Genomic DNA, 20850 nt, shown 5'->3' with positions numbered 1-20850 from the left:
TTCTCATACACTTGTAGGATTATGCTAACTCCATCCTGATTGCTAGTCTGTTCAATTTCCCATTAAATTACTGCTCATCCATCTGTCATTTCCCTAACTCACTGATCCATCCGTTACTGAACACGCTTAGTGCAAGTCAGATTTGCAGAAATTAACTTGGGTGGTTAAAAAAAATTTGTAACCAATGCAAAACCAGTATGATGCAAATGCAAACACTATGGTAAATCTGATAGAAAATGTAATCAGTTATAATTAAAAGTAAACAGCAAGTGTAGATTTGGTCCACATTGAATACTGGTAATGAATGTAAAGAATGAATTATTAAATCTGCAAAAATAACCTTGTGGTGGAAAGTATTGAATGCTGGGACATGGGACATGGAGAAACTCATTTGAAACAAACCCTTAAGATATAGAAAATGTTGCATCACCTATACATAGGAGTATTCAATGCATTTTAACCCCATTTCTAATTTGTATGAAAATGACAGGCCAAGGCTGCTGTGATTGTCCTCCCCAAGTGTGCAGCCTTTAGCAATAAAACATTTACAGTAGAGCTGCTTACAGTATACTTAGAACAGGATACGTTTGGTATTTTTTGAAATTGATGCAAAAAAACTGTATATATTACGGTATATATTAAATTGCCACATGAAATTTATGTTCTAAAGTGAAGCACTTCTTATACATTTTTAAAACTTGTTTACCCGCTCGTGTGCTTTAAGATGGAGGTGACGGGTGCCAAGGTCCAGGTGTGAAATCAAAAGCCTTTAACTTACCAAATATGTCCACCTTTTTTAGCTAAGAGTGTTATCAAGAGTATTTATGTCTTGAAATGGCACACATATTGCAAAACAGCTTATCCATGTCATTTTAGGATGGAAAAAAAGCGAAATTTTCTTTGAGATTTGGTCATTTCTAAAGGAGACCAGCTACGCATTTCACCTCGCTGCTTGTCTTCCTCCATGGCAACCTTTTCAGCCCTTTGTTTTCTGTTTCTTCCTTCAGCATATAGTTTTTTACCTTCAAATGTCTCCTCCAAACTCTGTTATTGGCATTATTGAATGTTGCTACCCAGATGTGAATTGTCTCTGCAGAGAATTCGACAATAATCACTGAAAAAATGTCACACTTTTCATACTTATTAATCATAGTCTTTACGCTTCATTACATAACAAGTAGTATACCCCAAGAAAAGGGGAGATGTCTGTAATTTATTTCACAGCACACGAAGGACTGAACTTTCTTGGTAACTGACATGTTTCCTGTATTCAGTGTTAAAACAGGCAATTGAAGTGTTTAAAATTATGAAGGGAATTAGTACAGTGGATCGAGACTGTTATTTTAAAATGAGTTCATCAAGAACACAGGGAAACAGTTGGAAACTTGTTAAGGGTCAATTTTGCACAAATATTAGGAAGTTTTTCTTTACACAAAGAATGATAGACACTTGGAATAAGCTGCCAAGTAATGTGGTAGACAGTAGGACTTCAGGGACTTTTGATGTTTTTTGGAAAAATTAAGTGGATAGGAACGGCAAGCTTTGTTGGGCTGAATGGCCTGTTCTTGTCCAGATTGTTCTAATGTTCTAATATACACTTAAACACACTCATTGATACCAATCAATCTGTAAATTCATAGGGAAAACATATGGACCCTGATACTGTGCGGAAGGAAAAAAGAGCTCTGCGCTACCACTCTGCCCATGTTAAGACATCTGTACTAAACTTAGTAAACTTCAGCCTGATTAAAACTAAATGTATAGCTATTTGTTCTGTTCAGTTCTTGTCACCTGACTGCACAATGCATGCACGCTATACCTCTATCTATCACTAGCTGTTACTAGCCTATTGAAGCACACACATGCCTAATAATACCAACAGCAGCAGGTAATATCTTTGCAAATTAAGGCAGTAATTATTATGAAACAAGGCAAACATTATTGAAAAAAGCAATAGAATTTGTTTAGTGGTGGAAATAAGCTTCCATTCATCATGTGTGCCCTGAGTGAAATGTCAGAACTCCACCTATGACACCTGCTGCAAACAGACATTAAATGTATTTTTACCTCAACAACATAGTACCCAGAATCTGTCATAAAATGTATTACTTTAAGTTTACACAAAAGGAACATTTCCGTAAATCGAAACCTTTACTGCTTCCAAGGTGACATATGCAGTAAGTTTTAAGGTTTGGACCTCTGTCCCCTTTAATTGCATTTTAAAACACGAGAGCAGGGTCTAGGTATTTTTTTGTAATTTGTAAAAAATGCTTCACTTTAGAACACAATTTCACATGAAAAATTAATATATGTCATGGCTGTGAAGAACCCTCCTCAAACCACGGTGGAGGGGTTTGGTGTCCCAGTGATCCTAGGAGGTCTGTTGTCCAGGGCTTTATGCACCTGGTAGGGCCACCCAAGGCAAACTGGTCCTAGGTGAGGGATGAGACAAAGAGCGGTTCATCAAACCTCTTGTGAAGAATAAAAATTTTGGATGGCGTTTTCCCTCGCCTGGACACGGGTCACCAGGGTTCCCCTCTGAAGCCGGGCCTGGAGGTGGGGCTCAATGGCGAGCGCCTGTTAGCCAGGCCTGCACCCATGGGACTTGGCCAGGCACAGCCCGAAGAGGCAACATCTATGGGAGGGGCCAAGGAGGTCGGGGGCAGTGTGAGTTGGGTGGTGGCCTAAGGCGGAGACCTTGGCAGTCCGATCCTTGGCTACAGAAGCTGGCTCTTAGGACGTGGAATGTCACCTCTCTGAAGGGGAAGGAGCCTGAGCTAGTGCACAAGGTCGAGAGGTTCCGGCTAGATATAATCGTGGTCACCACGACGCACAGCTTGGACTCTGGAATCAATCTCCTTGACAAGGGTTGGACTCTCTACCACTCTAGAAATAACTTTGACTTGAAAAATACCAAACTTATCCTTAACATGCAATCACAATGTACAATTTTTCATTTGCATCCAAATCAAACTTACTCTTATGGTCTTGTCTGGTACAGTTTTTTTATCACCTTCTATCACCTGATATTCTTAGATAAAGCCAGATATCCTATATTGTCAGCTAAACCAGTCAATCAATGCACCAAAGGCAAGTTTAGTCCTGCAATGAAATTGTTTGAAGTTGTTCATGTCCGTGATTGTGACCCCTTGCCTTAAAGAATTTACTATACGTGATTTCCAAAAATAAATAACAGAAACATTTTGTGATTGATTTTTAGGGCTTTTATGTTTACATTAAGTAAGTTATCCTTGCGTGATCATAAGCTGTCTGCAGATGGCAACCCTCTTCCTCCCTTACTTCCTTCACCTTGTTAAAAAACCTAATGAATTCATCACTCACACAAAACATTTACTTAAAATTCAGATTATATAACTGTTGATGACTGGTGTAGAACCGGCTTTTTCCAGTTCAGGGTCGTGGAGGACTAAAACCAAACCTGGCAGCAGTAAAGACAAGGCAGTAACCCTTCCTGATCAGAGTGGAAGTCCATCCAAAGAGTCCCTCACGCAAACTCCCAGAGTTTATGGTTCCCATTTAACACAACCTTTACATGTTTTCGATTTTTTTTTTTCGTTCCCATCACCTCATCACACCTAAAACTGGCAGTGCAACTCAATATTTCAAAAAGCACCATCTTCCAGCTGTAGTTTAGGTATAAGTTAAGATGAATGGCAGTCAATCACATCTCATGGAGTTAAGCTCTGTCACCATAGGTGTCCATTATTCACTATTCTGTGACGGTATTAATCTTAGCCATTAACATGAACCTCATTCAATATAACAGCCATCATTTACAAACTAACGCAGAGCAGTAATCTCTCTTCTCTCTGCTCTCTCCATGACAGACCTCTGTCCATTCAGTAACAGGTAAAAAAAAAATAAGATTCACTCAGTGCTGGGTAGTAGGAAAGGTCACCTTTTATCCCCGTTCCCTCTGCTACTATAATTCATCCGCTTTAAAAACGGATTCAGCATATGAAAAAGGAAAGGATAAATCTATAATTATCTTTGCACTTACCTTCATCCCTCCTGAAGAGAATTAATTGACATCCTAATGGAAATCTTTTTGTAAGATCAAAGCAGTAACCCTGTGTCTGCACTTCTGTTTAAAATCCTTATTAAGAGAGATCAAATAGAGGTTGTTCTCATTTTAATTAAAACAAAAGATGGCTGATTTTTTTTAAAAATGCACTTGTTTCTGGTATCTTTAAAGATATCATGTGTATCTAGCTTTTTAATATCCCTTAGAAGCTGCCTTGACCTCACAGAGCTACCATATGGCTAACAGCATGCTGAGAGCTTCATTTTTAGCCACCCAATATTGTTTGTTAAATCCAAGGCTTTCCTATTTGAAGTTGGCCTTGAGGTGATCATATTTTCACTGAGATACTGCTTTTAATATGTGCCATACTTTCAAACAGTCACTGAATTGAATTTAGCTTTATAGGGAGCCACAGCCTCCCCATCTTAATCAGACTCAAAGCAGGAAGCAGCCCTCCATGGTTTGCCTTACTCACAGTGGCAAGGAACTTAAAACTCACAATACTGGGATGTAGGAGGAAAAGTGCACTTCCCTGAGCAAAATCCACACCAACACACAGAGAATGTGCAAACTCCACACATATCTGCTGGAGGTTGTGGAGGAGGAAATTAATAATAAAATGAGCCCTCCTATTGTCAGAACCCGCTGATGCAGAGCAATCCACCTAACCAACACATCTTTGGACTGTGGGAGGAAACTGGTGCAAACCCACACAGACACAGAGAGAATATCCAAACTCTGTACAGGGAGTCCTCAGGACATTAACCCCAGCCTCACTGTGGCAAGGCCACCCAAAATAATAATAATAAAATAAGGAATCAGATGTTTATCACTTTAGCTAGCACAAAACTACTGGTATAATTTAATGTGACTTTTTGTGGAATATTTTGAATGTTTACTTCTGTTTGGTTCCCAGCTGTATGAATTTTGTATCTGTTTACTTACATGTATTTATTCAGCATGTATTACACTTATATAATATGATTGTTTTGCTACTTGTACAGTTCAACCTGTATTAGGCAGACGGGATTATTTAGTGTCATGCATTGAGACGCTCGTGGAGAGTGAACCGTCATGAGTGTAAGTTACAGTCCATTGTGCCTGCTAAACCGTGACAGTGCTAGATGGCACTACCTGCTGCCTGTGTTATGTCCTTCAACGTGAGTTTCCTTTACAGAAGCTCTTGCAGCTGAACAGCAATCCAGTCCTTTACCTTGACAACCTTTACAAAGTGTCTGGATGAGACACTGAGACGATTTAACTATCAGCTAACTTAATGAGCTTGACGGATTTAATGATCTCCTCGCGTTTGCCAAAAATCTTAATGTTCTTTCCTTGCATTGTCCATTGTGTCTGGTAATCTGGGTAGTCTCTCTCACTTACCCTAAGTATTTTGTCTACGACTTCCTTTTTAATCCTTGTTAATGCATTTTGAGTGTGTGAATGAGAAAGACCCAATACTGTATAAATATAAACTGAAACTAGAATAGACATCTAAGGGAATATTTTGTATGTATTTAATGGCATTTTATAGTACCCATGAACTAAAATGAAAACAGGCAAAAACACTTCATAGACACATAAGACCTGCCACTTACTCGAAGACACTGCTACAAATATGGATGCTTTCTTAAGATCCTCATGCCCCATGGAATTTATTGTGAAGCGTCACCATGTTTAAATCCAATGATAAATCAATCTGAGCCCAGAATGCTGGTGACTTTAACCAGGGGAACATTGGAAGGAATAAACCTCGGTCAGCAGGTTCCATTTATGGACATAAGCTAGACCTTCTGTTGTCAAACATTAATGCCTTTTAAATGAAAACTTCATGGCACAAATGGGCAGGTCTGACTACATTTTACTGTTACCTACAAGCCTGTTATCAGACAGCATCCGTTCTCTTATAATCCAAGCCAGAAATTCTTAGGTATGTTTGAGTGTCTATCCAGCAGGGGGCGCTAGCTCCCTGGTTGGGATAAGTTATTTTGTAATTGTGGCATGTCACATAACCCGAAACATATCTAGATATGATATTAAAAAACAATACCCCTCCCTTAGTGATACGGCAGTAAGAAATCACGTAGGAGAAATAACTTAGCTTTCTTTAATGACGATTTATGCGGCATAACAGACGAAGGAAGCCATGACAAGACTATTACCGAACTGGGAGCTTGATGTATACAGTCTGCCATTTTTGTTGCTGCGCTGGAAAGATTTTCAGGATCGGATGACGTTATCTCCCATCAGCTTCAGAGGTGTGCCAGGCAATGTTCCAAGGCTTTATACCCTTTCTCCATGTGCAGGCCCCCACTTAGGTAAATCATGCCGTTCCAAACAAGGAAAATAAGATCCAATGCCATGCTGACTCTGACCCACAGAAATAGTGCACGTTGCCCATTTGCAGTTGTTCTTAACTTGTCTTGTCTTAAAATACTTGCCTAGCAGTTCTAAATGATGAGCCCCTGCGTGCTAAATCTGGCTTTGTGTTAGCTGCACATGTGAGAAGAAAAGAAAAACAGATTTTAAATATTTGCACAGAGCACAGTAACATATTAAACTTATATTCTGATTACATAGTGGTTGTGGTTTGTTACAATAATCTATCTATCTATCTATCTATCTATCTATCTATCTATCTATCTATCTATCTATCTATCTTATAGTGCCTTTTTATCTATCTGTCTATCTAACTTAGACCATAGAAATTCCATTTTATAAATGTAGACATAACCTCTTCTATTTTGAATATATATTTAAACTTTCATCAAGCATTATATAGTACAAAATGTGAATTTCACAGTACGCCATCAGGATCGTCTCCAGACAGAGGAGCAGCTTCAGCGCCAGACTGCCATCACTGTTGTGCTCCACTGACAGACTGAGGAAATCGTTCCTCCTCCACACTATGCGACTCTTCAATTCCACCCGGGGGGGGTAAACGTTAACATTATACAAAGTTATTGTCTGTCTGTTATACCTTCATTGTTATCACTCTTTAATATTGTTTTTTGTATCAGTATACTGCTGCTGGATTATGTGAATTTCCCCTTGGGATTAATAAAGTATCTATCTATCTATCTATCTATCTATCTATCTATCTATCTATCTATCTATCTATCTATCTATCTATCTAGATAAATTTTAACTAAACTGAGTGTTCTAATGAGGTTTGTCAACACGTGTTAGGCATTCTTGAAAACAGATTGACCATTTCCAACATGGCATTGAAACTTACTCTTTTAGTGCAAACACTTGAGTTTTGGACAAAATCAGTTTATGGATACTTCCTTTTGGCTTAATCAGGTTTCTGGCACAGTCTGTAAAAGTTACCTTTTTTGAGAAGTGTTTCAAATAGAACTTGTAGACAATGAACATTTCTTTGAAGGCACTTCTGTCCATCATCATGTCACACATTTTCTTAGACCCACAGTTTCCATGTATAGCACTGTGACTGTTTTTTGCATGTGAAATGAAGTGGATAAAAGTAATATTTGTTAATCATTTTTAAGAATTTTCAAATATTCTGAGCAATGGAGGAAAGTTCTTTTGTGTCCTGCACTTAACAGTGGCCTTTGTTCAGGGAGCAGTAATGTTGATTTTGTTGTTTCGAAATCTGTACTTTAGAACATAAATGTGCAGTGGTCGAAATTATGGAAAATGTTGTGTGAATCCCATAACAGTTTTGTTCTTTATTTTAAAAAGTAAATGGTAAACCTCTAGACTGTGAATGATGGAGCTCTGGCAAGCAGACAGTACTGGCTAATTCCTACACATTGATTTGGTTAACACAAAAGAAGAGGTAATGATTTTGGCATTTTACAGCATCTGCTACAGGGGTTTGCTCTGTGATGGAAGGCAGATGGCATAATTCCCATTTTCCCATGACAGAGAAATGAAACAGGAAAATAATCTTTCACAATTGCTATGCAAAAAAGTGTATGTGCTAATTGGAAAGGGTGAAAGACCACACAAAGTTTTTTCCAGTGAAATCTTCTACATTTTTCTGCCCTCATTTATCAAGCGTTATGGCAGATGATCTCCTGTTTTCTTTATGTCCATGAGCTGTGTTTCATTCATGAGAGGATATCATGTGTCCTGTATATTACCACACAGCTCAATACGAATTCATCCAAATGTCCATCGTCTTTTAGGCATGTTAGATGTTCAAAATGTTGGACCAAACGATTGAATTGTTTGCAGTTCTCTTATTTGCAAGCACACCAACAAACCAGTCTAGAGAGTAGTTTTCCTTGAAACCAAAAACATGGCCTTGAGATTCAATGAATGAAGTGCAACCAAGTCCAAAAAGGTAATTTTAAGAGTGTTTAGTAGTTTCCTGACCATGAAATGCCCTGAAGACTGCACAGGTGACGAATCCACACCCTGGACGTGTTATGGAAAAAACTTTATTATTAACCTCTTGGTTAACGTTACTTTACTGCCAAGCTTGGTGCCTTTCTGAAATGCATACATCTTAATGTAGATGCCATTGCCAAGCATGTTTTTACACAGCAATATTTTATGGGAAGTTCAGAAAGTGTCAGGGAGGAGGCCTTCACCAGTCTGACTTATCAGCATGCATGTTTGTTGGTTGCTTCAAGAGAAAGTCTTAAAATATTTCATGTGGGGCTCCATTTCAGTAGTCTGCCACAATGAGTAATTTCAGCACAGCTCCAGAGATAGGATTACCATGATAATAGCTGCAGCCGGAACTTTAATCAGTGACAGCTATGTTGAAAAATGATCAAACCTTAGAGGAGACACCTAAAAAAACAACATAATTAGCTTTTGGGATGATATGACATTCATTACATTAATACTTATCCTCTCCTGATTTAACTGTTGAGTTGTTTGTTTGCTGATTCAGGGAAATAATATCATGAATGGACGCACTACGGCTCTTTACAATCTGTGAGGCACAAAGAAGCATTTTGAAAAATAGACTGAATGAAATGAAGCACTGATGACAGTTTTATTGACTTTACGCAGTTGCTTATCTATCTATCTATCTATCTATCTATCTATCTATCTATCTATCTATCTATCTATCTATCTATCTATCTACCCTAGTAATAACTGAGACTTTTTATTTTTTTGCAATCAGTCCTTCCCTTTGTTCTACTGTAATGTACTATAAATAATATTATTAATGACAATGCATTGGTACTACTGACAGCTTTTCTGGTGGTTGCCAGTGGGCGGCATATGCTTGTGTGTGTTTTTTTTTGTTTTTCTTTTCAGATTTTCTTTTTATAAGGCCTGCTGGCAATGTTGAAATTGCTTACATTTTCAGCACATTTATCACAAGAATGTGGAGCTGCCTGTCACACTTCGACCACTGGATTATCTTGAAAATAACATACAAGGCTATTTCTATTTTTCCAGTCTTCCCAGGGTTTAGATATTCAGGGAATGCCACTGAATATCTCTCAGAATACCAAGAAAGGGGACATCTGTAAATAACAAAGCACTATTTCCAGATTTAAAGGGAGCTAAAGTGGCAAGTGGGAGATCTTTTTTTAAAAGCTAGACCGTTTTGAAAATCTGAAATGTTTCATGTCATATACACAATGAAGAACATTTTTAAGAGCATAACATGAAGCTGCAGAGTGTGCCTAAGCTTTTCCCTCAGAGCACCTTGGTTCAGCTCGGGTGTAGAGTTTGCATGTTCTGCCAATTTCAATGGAGTCCAGGTACTTTCCACCATACAAAGGGTGTAGGGTGAGTGTAGGAAGTGTGAAGGACTGGTGTCCTGTCCAGAGTTGGTTCCTAAATTGCGCTCATTACTCTTAGGTTAGATGACTGAGTAAAGGATGATATGGATTTCAGATCAAATAAATGAGTTGAATGACATAAAAAAAAAACGTAACAAAACAGAGTATAAGAGCTAGTGCATCTCGCTCTTGTGTAAGTTTAATACCTAAGATGATCCAGTATCTCATCTTTTTCATTTATAACCCTGCCTGGACTATTCCATTTCCACACAAGCAACTGTATGAGATCATGCTTTCTATTTTCTTTCTTGAAAATTCTGACATTATTTAATACTGGATAATATTTTTATGGTATAGTGAACTAGGGATTTTGAGGTTAAAACATAGGAATGTCTGTTCAGCCCCCACCTCCACTTCTTATATTATATTACTTAACCTGCCCCATTTGTAAAAGAATAAATACATAAAAGGTATTACAATTATATTGCATCTTGATCATGTAAGTCACCGTGGGTAATGATATTGGCCAAATGTATGATACATCCTTTAAATATATCCTATCAGATTACGACAGCCTGGCATGTTGCAGTATTCCATTTTGCCACTAGTGAAACATAAAAGCAGGCTGATATGGTGGCACAGTTTTTAGCACTGATGAGTTACAGCCCCTTGTATCAAGGATTCATCCCATACTTGTTTGAGTTCATCTTCACGCGCAAGTTGATTTTAAGGTATATAGTCTGCCACAGACTCATGACAGTAATACAGCACCAAAAAGTCAATGAATACAACATCATACATTGAATACAAGAGCGCCCATTTGTTGGTATGAGTGACTGTTGAGGAGCCTTATGACCTGCAGATACAAACTGTCTCTGAATCTTCTTAATCTACTAGAGCACGTTCTGGTGGTCACCATCTGTGTGGAGTTTACTAGGACATTTGAGGTAGGGTAATTGGTTATGGTCTGTGATGGACTGGCAATTCACCCAGGAATGTCTCTCAGGCATGGCTGACAACATTGTAAGGAAGCACCTAGGCAGAAAAGGATTAGTTAAGAAAAAATACATAATGCACTTCTCATCACTACTCATCTTTACTTTATAGGGATAAAGGCGACTAAACTCTGACAACGTTAGGTTAAATAAAAACCATAGAGAAAGAAAAAGTAATCACAGTGTGTTCACCATTGTGTACCTGAGAGTACTCTAGGATGGAATACCTTACTAGATATACAGTATAACCTCTTCCACAATTCGTTTGGAAAATCCTAATGATTCCTTCTTTTTTTTTTTTTGTCTTTTGCAGAGCTCCAGAAATCATCCTTGGTTTACCCTTCTGCGAAGCAATTGATATGTGGTCGCTGGGATGTGTGATTGCAGAGTTGTTCTTAGGATGGCCACTGTACCCTGGGGCATCGGAATATGATCAAGTAAGCTAGAAAAAGAAATATTTTGATCAATTTTGTTTGCTGCTCTTTCTGCCTAAAGCAATACTTATGGGTATTTGTACCTGAGCTGAATTTTGTTCTCAGATGAATTGAAAATTTTTTGTCTCATTGATAAATAAGCTTGAAGATGAGTTCAGAATTTATTTCAAAAAGAAATATAATTCTGACAGCCAAACTAAGTGAAGTAACCGAAACAAGTGAGACTGATTTACTGTCTCTTTATGGTTCTCCATTGACAACATATGCCTGTCCTGCTAGAGATTATAGAAGAGTGTTGTGTAGTAAGGGAACCACAATTCTATAAATTTTTTTATTGGCTAATTATCCAGAAGTCTACTTGGTCCTTCTCCTTGCAGACAGTCTTCATCTTTTGGTTACCGTATTGCATTTTAGGGTCCGGCATATTGAAATACTCAGGCACTACCTTTGATTCCCATCTCAAAAGTAGTGTCATGACATTTTGAAATCTGATGTATATACTGCAGCTTTTGTTTTTAATATTCAGATGTAAAGACGATTTAAAACTATATGCAGCTTTTCTGTGTAACAAAATAGTGGTTTAAATGAAGGTATTGTTGGCTGCTGCATACACTGAAACCCATATAAAAAAGCAATTGTATGCACAGATGTGCATGTAAACTGATAGTGTGCCCAATTCCATGAATGTCAGCAAGAGTAAACTCCATCGCCTGTGTTTATAACCTGGGAAAGAATACTGCATCATGATATTACAATAGATGAATGCATCGCTGGGAGCACCAGCTTAGAAAAGTAAACTTAATGCTCCTGTAGGAGCGCAAACACTGTACATATATGGATGAATAACAGTACAAAACAAAGAAAGAACGTATTTGGCAGTACACATCTCGTATTTTTGAGTGTTTCCAAGAAATGAAGCACAAGGGTGTCCTGCTCAGGTCCTGGAAAGTCACATGCTTTTGTGCCAGTTTCTTAAGTAGAAGACATTCAGTGCTGATTATTGTTATGCTTTATTTTAATTTACTCATTTGTTAACATTTAGAATCCCTGCCGTCAGAGATTTCATTCTTACTTTGCTCTTAACCAACCACCAGTTATCAATGAGACCCGAATTGCAAGGGAGCCAACAGCTACCATTTAACTTGCTCCCACTTGTACCTGTATGATTTATTATAAAGTAACTGTTTCATTCGTATTTTTGGAAATGACCAAGAAAAAAGTGTAGGACAGAGATGTGCTAATATCTGTTCTGCAAACCACATAATTAAGTAGTAGCATTTAATTAAGTAGTTCTTTGGGATAAAAAGCCTGCATCTAGCCCCACTAAAGAGAATATAGTTGCGTAGTTTCTGAAGTGTATTTGTAGGTTCAAATGAATTACTGGCGCTGAAGCTGAACTGAAATGGAGGTTCTTTCTATCTGCCACGTGCAGTATGTTCTGAGCCTCTGGTCGGTTTGCATGACATTTGTGTCCGAGAAAAGAAACAGCAGCAATTGGAATCTTCTGTAAGCTCTAGCCAGTGTTTATTTTCTTGAAATTTCTCGAATAGTTAGAGTATCTGGTTATGCAGTTTGTTATCTGGTTACTTTCAACTAGACTCTTTTGGGCTTTAGAAAGCGACTGTTCATTTTGTAATGGTGTGCTCTGGGCAGTATATGAAACATTGATTTATCTATTAATTTAAAAATGTAGATACATTGCTCCATGTCACATCTAATTCTTCATGTATATTTCATGGTGTTTGAGCTTTTTGTGTACTGTATTTTGTTGAATTTATTTTTGTGTTTAGCTACTATATGCTGTATTTCAAAGATTGCAATAGCATGATGGCTGTCACTGCTGCCTTATAGATCTAATATCTGGACTTCAAATCTTTGTTCTCCTTGTATATGTATGAGTTTTCCTTCCTGCAAACCTAAAGATGTGTAGGTTAGATTAACTGGTGATTCTGAATTGGGGGTGAGCTGCTAAATGGTCAGTTTTAAGAATGTTATGCAATCCATATAAGGAGAAGTGATCCATGTAAGGATAAATTGTTATTACATTTAATTGGATTAGGTCAGGCGGCACAGTGGCATAGGGGTAGCACTGCTACCTCGCAGTTAGGAGACTTGGGTTCACTTCCCAGGTCCTCCCTGCGTTGAGTTTGCATGTTCTCCCCATGTCTGTGTGGGTTTCTTCCGGGTGCTCCGGTTTCCTCCCACAGTCCAAAGACATGCAGGTTAGGTGCATTGGCGATTCTAAATTGTCACTAGTGTGTGGTGGGTGTGTGTGTGCCCTGTGGTGGGTTGGCGCCCTGCCCGGGGTTTGTTTCCTGCCTTGCATCTTGTGTTGGCTGGGATTGGCTCCAGCAGACCCCCATGACCCTGTGTTAGGATATAGTGGTTGGATTATGGATGGTTTAGGTGAATTTTGAATTATACGTAAAATACATACATACTGTATAGGGTGGTCCAGATCTAATTATGCAATTTTCATTACACCATAACTTATTAAGTTTATTACATAGAAAATCATCCGAAAAATCCTGGACCATCAAGAAGTATGCAAACTGACGACATGAAGAATCGTCTTCATGCTGAACTGGAATCATCCCCCCATAAATCAAAGTCATCCAGACAATATGGATCTGCATAATTAGATCTGGACCTCCCTGTACATACTCTACATAGATAGACAGAGAGACAGAACTTTATTTGTCCCCAGGGGATATCGAGTGTTTTACAAAAGCTCTTTAAATAAATAATAATACACTTTGATTTAAACACACACCAGAATAACTATAAAGCAAGAAAATTAAAAAGAGAGACAATTTCTGACTTAGAAGTCACAGTCACAGTAAGTTATTATGCAGGCATATTGCTGTTGGTATAAAGGAGCTCCAGTAGCGTTTTCTGACACACTTCTGCTGAATAATTCATTGGCTGATAGTCCTCAGTGTTAGTGTGTCAGAGAGAACATGTGCAGCATTGTTCATAATGGCACTCAGGTTTGTTTTAATTCTCTCCTTTGCTATGATCTCCAGGGGGTCCAGAGTGTGTCATATGACTGAGCCTGTCTTTATAATTAGCTTGTTGATTTGGTGGGACCCTCTTGAAGTGATGTTGCCAGCCCAGCACACTACAGCGTAGAAAATCACACTGGCCATCAAAGAGGTATAGAAGATGTGAAGGGGGTCACTTCCCACATTTAAAGAATGCAATCTCCTAAGAAAGAAGAGCCTGCTCTGCCCCTTCTTATATAGTTCCTCAGTGTTCCGAGACCACTCTAACCTGTCATTAATGCAGACCCCCAAGTACTTGTAGGACTGGATCACCTCTGCATCCACATGAATAGTGGCTGGACATCGAGACTCTTTGGTGCTGTGAAAGTCAATAACCAGTTCCTTGATTTTGTTGATGTTGATAGATAGATAGACAGACAGACAGATAGGAGAAAGAAAGAAAGATGCCCTTTAAATAAATAAATACATAAATAGATAAATAAATAAATATATAATTATAGACATGTACATGATTTACCCAAAACTTCCTAAACTTAATAAACTAATATTTTTATCCATCCATTATCCAACCCGCTCATTCCTAACTACAGGGTCACAGAGGTCTGCTGGACCCAATCCCAGCCAACACAGGGAGCAAGGCAGGAAACAAACCCCGGGCAGGGCACCAGCCCACCGCAGAAACTGATATTTTATTAAAATAATGTATTTATTATTTCAGTGTGTTAAGTCACATTTCAATTTCATTACTTCTCAGTATCGTCTCTCTGCTTTCCAATTCACATATAGCAGCAGCCTACAAGATTCTACATAATTGTGGTTTAATGCAAAGTCCGCTATCCACAGCTTCTCTGACCTTGTCATCACCTGCAAATCACTAATCTCTCATTATAATGTGATTTCCTCTGTAGTTAATATGATTTCTTCCGTAGTTTCTTGTCTGACAGAGAGAACAATGATCTTAGCTTCTTCTTGCTTCTCATTAAACAGTAGATGTTCATGACTGTCCCAACCATTCTTCATATCTCTTACTTGTCTAGCCATGTTTGAACATCCATTTATGTACAGTTTGGAGAAGTAAAGAAAGCATTGTCCCATGCTGAGAGCAGAAATAAGTGCAAATTCATCTCCTTTAACACCCTCTGCCCACAAAAAGCACATGACATTTCTTTGATTTTTTTTTTAAGTGAAAATTGATAGCTGTACAACCATGCCTATATCTCACTAGCATCTCGCAGTAAGCAGAGTAAGGATGACAACACTGTGAAGTCTCAGCACGCTATCACACCAAATTGGCTGGGAAATAAAATGTGCAAAAACCCTTTTGAAGAACCCTGCTCTCTCAGTCCCTGTACACATATTTACAGAGTGGCTATGAAAAGTATTCAACCCCATGGAAGGTTTCACATTTTGTTTTACAACAATAAATCACAATGGATTTCATTTGACTTGTTTGATGCTGATCAACAGAAAACGACTCTTTAATATCAGATCCATCTCTGTGATTTAGTATTGCATAACATTAACAGGCAAAAACATTCAAGGTGGTGAATACTTTTATTAGACACTTTACAAACAATATATATTAGATTTCATTACAAACATTATTCCATGTTTACACCGCCTGTTACAGAATAGCTCCCTTCAAAAGCAACACACTACCTCTATCAGCCTTTCCACGCTGTAAGCAGCCATGGAAATCTTCTTCTGTCACATCCTTGAGTTCATTACTTCTGACTTTCTTTCAATATGGTCAACTGTTTGAAAATGGTTTCCTTTTAGTGATCCTTCAGCTTAGGAAAAAGAAATTACTTGTACAGTGTATGTGTCTGTTGCATTTCAGTGAAGCTTCACTTAACCTTTCATAGTGTAACCCTGCTGGATAGAGCTGGAGTTGCTAAAAATACTGTTATTTATTTTACAATTACTATACCATACCATTTTCTAAGTGTGCTTAATCCTGAGCAGGATCAGGGGGTTTACAACTACTTGAAATACAAATAATGAATCAAGATGCAACAAGTTGTGTTGCATCTGAGGACAATCAAACTACAAGCTGCTAGGTGGTTATGGAAGCACATCACATTTTCAAAAATCAGTTTAAATAATGTCATGAAAGGTCTTGTGTGTGTTTGTGTGTGTGTATGTTATTAATAATAATAATAATATATTTTAATTATATAACACCTTTCCCATGCTCAAGACACTTACAGAATATAAGAAAGAACGGCAGGGTATACAGTATATAGCATAGTACAAACCAAATAAATTAATAAAGAAGATTACGAAAGTAAATTCAGAGAACGCCTAACAGACAACATAACTGGTTACATGAGCATCTTGACAGAGAGGTAAACTGAGAGAAGGAATAAAGTCAAGTTGAGCTAAAAGCCTTCCTGAACAGATGAGTTTTGAGTTGTTTTTTATAAAGATTCATGGAGTCAGCTGACCTGATTAATTTCGGTAGGTCATTCCAGAGTCTGGGCGCTATACAGCTGAAGGCCCTGCTGTCACCCATGGAGTGTAGGTTAGTGTGGGTCACAACAAGATTGCCAGAATCAGAGGACCTTAGTGAGCGGACAGGCACATAGTGATGGAGAAGGTTGTCCGGGGCGTCTCCCTTTTCTAGCAGACCTACTTGAAGGGGCCTGGTTAGTTACCCTGAGGAGGTGTCTTCTCTAGGCTGATGAAGAAAAAAAGACACGTTTGTTAATGGCAGTGAGGGTGATGAATTGCAAACCTTGGATGAGTTCTTGAGGTGTCCCTTGCATGCACACCTATGACAATATATACAGTACATATATTTACATACTGCATAATATGTGGGTGTAGGTGAATATGTATTTCCGGGTGCATATGCATGGTACTTTTGTTCATCATGATGTTGTTGAGTTGTTGTTGCTTGCGTTTGTGTTGTACTGTATTTCACTTATGTTGTCTTTTTAGTAGTGTCTACATTGTGGAACTCATAAGTAGATGTGCCCTTATGATAAGAATCTGTTGAACTCAATTCAGTTTCTGTGCTGTTGGCTAGAAGCTGTGATGCTCACTTGCCTAAACTTCCAGTTGGTGCCATTTCTTATTTGGTGCTCCATGGGTTAATTAAACATTGAGCTGCAATAAACCATGCAATGCAGCAGACACATGGCTTGAGATACAGTATTCTGATGATTTCCAAATGAAATGTTAATGAAGAAAAGACTACCTCAACAAAACATACTTTACTTGAACAAAGTTATGTAAAAACCAATGAAGATAGTGATGAGAGTTTTTAATATTTTATTTAAAGAAAAAAATGAACTATTATGATTAGGATACTCTGCTTTGCTACATGGTTGAGAGACATGGACACTATCCAGCGACCTGAGATGAGGACTGGACTTCTTCAGTATTGTGAATCTTCACAGAATCCTTGGGTACTGTTGGTTTGACTTTGTGTTGCTCACAGAGTGCCAAATGAGGCACATTACCTGCATTGTGATGAAGCATTAGTTACGGCCATGTGGCGCGGTTCCCCGAGGGTGATCTGGCTCACAGGATCCTCATTGTTGAGAACCCAAGAGGCTGGACCAAGCCAAGTGGAGACCCATGTAACACCTGGCTGTGGCTTATAGATGGTTGTTTCTGGGGAGTGGGACAGGACTGTGTGTCTGCCTGGGAGGCTGCCAACCAGGATCCTGAGCTGTTTTGTCATCTGCTGGGTATGGCAATGTGCTGTACCAGTGCATGCTCCCCAACCCGACCTGACCTGATTAGGATACCTCCTCCACCATAGTAGTTTTAAGTAAATAAGTAAGTAATCAGCTGTCTTTTCTGGGTTAGTTGCTGATCTGGGCTTTTTTGGGGGGACTTTTCTGTTGCTGACTTACACTGCACTTTCTAAAGTGACACATGCTTTGCTAAACACTAGAAAAGTCTGAGATATTTATCTAAAAATATTAATATGGAGTTAGGGAATAGATGCCTTTTGGCACATGAAATGTACATAATCAAGAGCCTTTGAATATGAATAGCGATAAATAATTCAATGCCATCAAAAAATAATCTGCAAGGTGCTGAGTGCAGTGGAGTGAGTGGGTGTTGGTGATGGGTTACCTCAGGTGCCTCTTTGTTACATAACATGCAGGTAGAGTTTTTGGTATAAGTAAAACAAAATCTTATCTGAAAATGACCTGTTTAACGCTGTGTTCTCTTCTCATTTTTCATTCCAGATTCGGTACATTTCACAAACACAAGGGTTGCCAGCAGAATACTTGTTAAGTGCAGGAACGAAAACAACAAGGTTTTTTAACAGAGACCCGGACTCTGCCTATCCACTGTGGAGGTTAAAGGTAAAATGAGCGCCTTCATTCTATCTCTATTGCTTTTGTGTGTCATGGTCTATTTTAAAAGGAACACTGGCTTTATAAAATTCATGAAAAGCTCAATGGGAAAGGGTGCTGCCCATAGCTGCATAGAAAATGTGCTCAGCCGTTAGATACATAGAGGAGTAGTACAAAGTATGCCTTGAAGATTGTGATTTATTCAGTTATTGTTAATGAGAAACACTTTAACTGTTTTTAAATTACTGGCTGCTGCTCTCTTTTTTTCAAACAATTCAGTCAAGGACAGCATGATTCTGTGTGTAAGTGAGTAGATGGGACTTGTGATTATGAAATATTAGGCCAATATGCAAATAACAGGAGATTATGGAAGCAATTCAAAAGGGAAATGAGTATATGGACCACAGATGAAATGTATAACGTACTCCTATTATTTCATTTATTTAAGTTCAATTGCAGGTTTATTGTAATGTATTTGAACTACAATTAGATTCTTACTAATATCTAAAGTGCTTTAGGGTCCCTTTAAAATTCAACGTCAGGGCTGAATTCTGTTTTGTCAGATTTTGTCTTTTTTGTTCCTGTTCCTATTATGATGTATAAGTTCTGCTTGATTGTATGCAATGTTATTTCCTTTAAATAAAAGTATTAAAAAAAGATCCATAGATGTACAGTATGTATGTCACTTTAAACATATGACATGGTGTTTTTGTGCTGTACTCTGCTGGAGCAGTTTGCACATTCTCATCGTGTCTGTGGGATTTTGTTCCACATATTCTAGATCTGCATCTAAATGCCAAAAGATGAATTATTACATTAGTTGAGGGATGTAAATCATCTGTCTGTATGTGTGTGTGTTCCCTGTGAGGGACTGGCATTCCATCCTGGGTTGCTTTCTGCCTGTGCCCACAGCTGCCAGGATAGGCACCAACACCCTACAATTATAAAAGGGGGTTAAAAAATGCCAGAAGAGCTGGATGAAAATTTCTTCATGCTTCTGAAGTACATGTATCAGTGTTAACTTAAAAGTGTGCTATATGTAACAATAAATTAATTGTGTGTATTTGTGAAGTGCAAGTTAACAAAGGTTCTGCCTGATCTCAAATTCTGTGTACAATGCTTCTCTACATAGTACAAGAAGAATTTAATAGTGTTAGACAATCTGATTTTCATGTTTCAGGACTGAAGGCTTTAAATTGTAGGGAAAACTAAAATAATCCCTGATAGAAGTACAATAAAGAAAGTTCAGTGGCCGCCACATTTTAACTGTAAAATCAATTTCTCAGGAAGAAAATGGGAGAGGTGGAAAAAATGTGATGAAATATTTCTTAACAAAGAGTTAAAGTTAAAGTCGGCAAATTACATGTCACCGTAGCCCTTTGGACCTGCCCAGCTCTTGACTCTGTATTACTTTGGACCTGATATTCAAATCAGTTGGAGTTATTCTTCATGGCTCCTTCTTATTGGATTTCTTTCTACTTTCCTTGACATTTCATGAGATTACCTGGTGACTTTGAAGTGGCTCAATATGACTAAATTCAAGTGTGCTCTGTGATGTGCACCACCCAGAGTTTGTTGTCTAGCTGCCTGGTGGACTCCATCTCCCCAAGGCTCTGTGATAAAAAGCAGAGCTTTTCAGAGATCACTTCGGTGTGCAGCTGTTATAAGCACATACAGTTCCATATCTATTGATTTTATAAAGCTGTTCTTTTTCTCCTAGCAGCAAGAGGGGAAATATAGGAAGAAATCTGTTCAAATGAAATTATGACTAATGGTTTTCATCCTCACTTTGCTGTCTTAGCATTCGCTTGCATCTTTCTGGGTCTCCCCTAAACATGTGCTATTAATTCCGTTATTGCATTAGTGGCACTCTTTATTAAACTTGACGGAGATGAGATGATCATCATTGTTAGCACAAGCTCTCTCATCCCAGTTAATCTTTGGATTGCACATCTAAATCTCACTGCCCAAAAGCTGAAATGACATACGTTCCAAATGAAATGGAAATTTACTGGGAAATGTTATCCCTTGACCGTTTGCTGTCATGAGCAAGTAGAGTACAAAACAGGAAGAAAGTTCCTTTCTCACCCAGTTATGGATGTATTGCAGCATTCTTCAGATTTACAAAGGTTTTGCAGTAGTAATTGTGTGTGTTCAACTGGGTGCATAAAAATGAGCTAACATCTACACAATCCTACTTTACGTACACTGACAGAGTCAGAGAATTAAACCCGATTAGTCACGAGCAGAGGAGACTGCGTGAGGACCTGATTCAGGTATTTAAACAACAACAACAACAACAACATTTATTTATATAGCACATTTTCATACAAAC

General features: G+C 38.3%; 1 protein-coding gene across 2 annotated transcripts in view; it reads left to right on the top strand.

Moving 5' to 3' along the window:
• hipk2 (homeodomain interacting protein kinase 2) overlaps positions 1–20850 on the top strand; it is a 372698-nt gene that overhangs the window by 250065 nt on the left and 101783 nt on the right. For both annotated transcript variants that reach the window (XM_039760826.1, XM_039760825.1), the window contains exons 3-4: positions 11071–11194; positions 18405–18524. In XM_039760826.1, the coding sequence (XP_039616760.1) occupies positions 11071–11194; positions 18405–18524 (244 nt within the window). The remainder of the gene's footprint in view (positions 1–11070; positions 11195–18404; positions 18525–20850) is intronic.

This window comes from Polypterus senegalus, chromosome 8 (assembly GCF_016835505.1).
Source record: "Polypterus senegalus isolate Bchr_013 chromosome 8, ASM1683550v1, whole genome shotgun sequence".
In the NCBI taxonomy this organism is placed as follows: Eukaryota; Metazoa; Chordata; class Cladistia; order Polypteriformes; family Polypteridae; genus Polypterus; species Polypterus senegalus.
The sequence above is the reverse complement of the archived record's forward strand: the minus strand, read 5'-3'. Positions and strand labels throughout refer to the sequence as shown.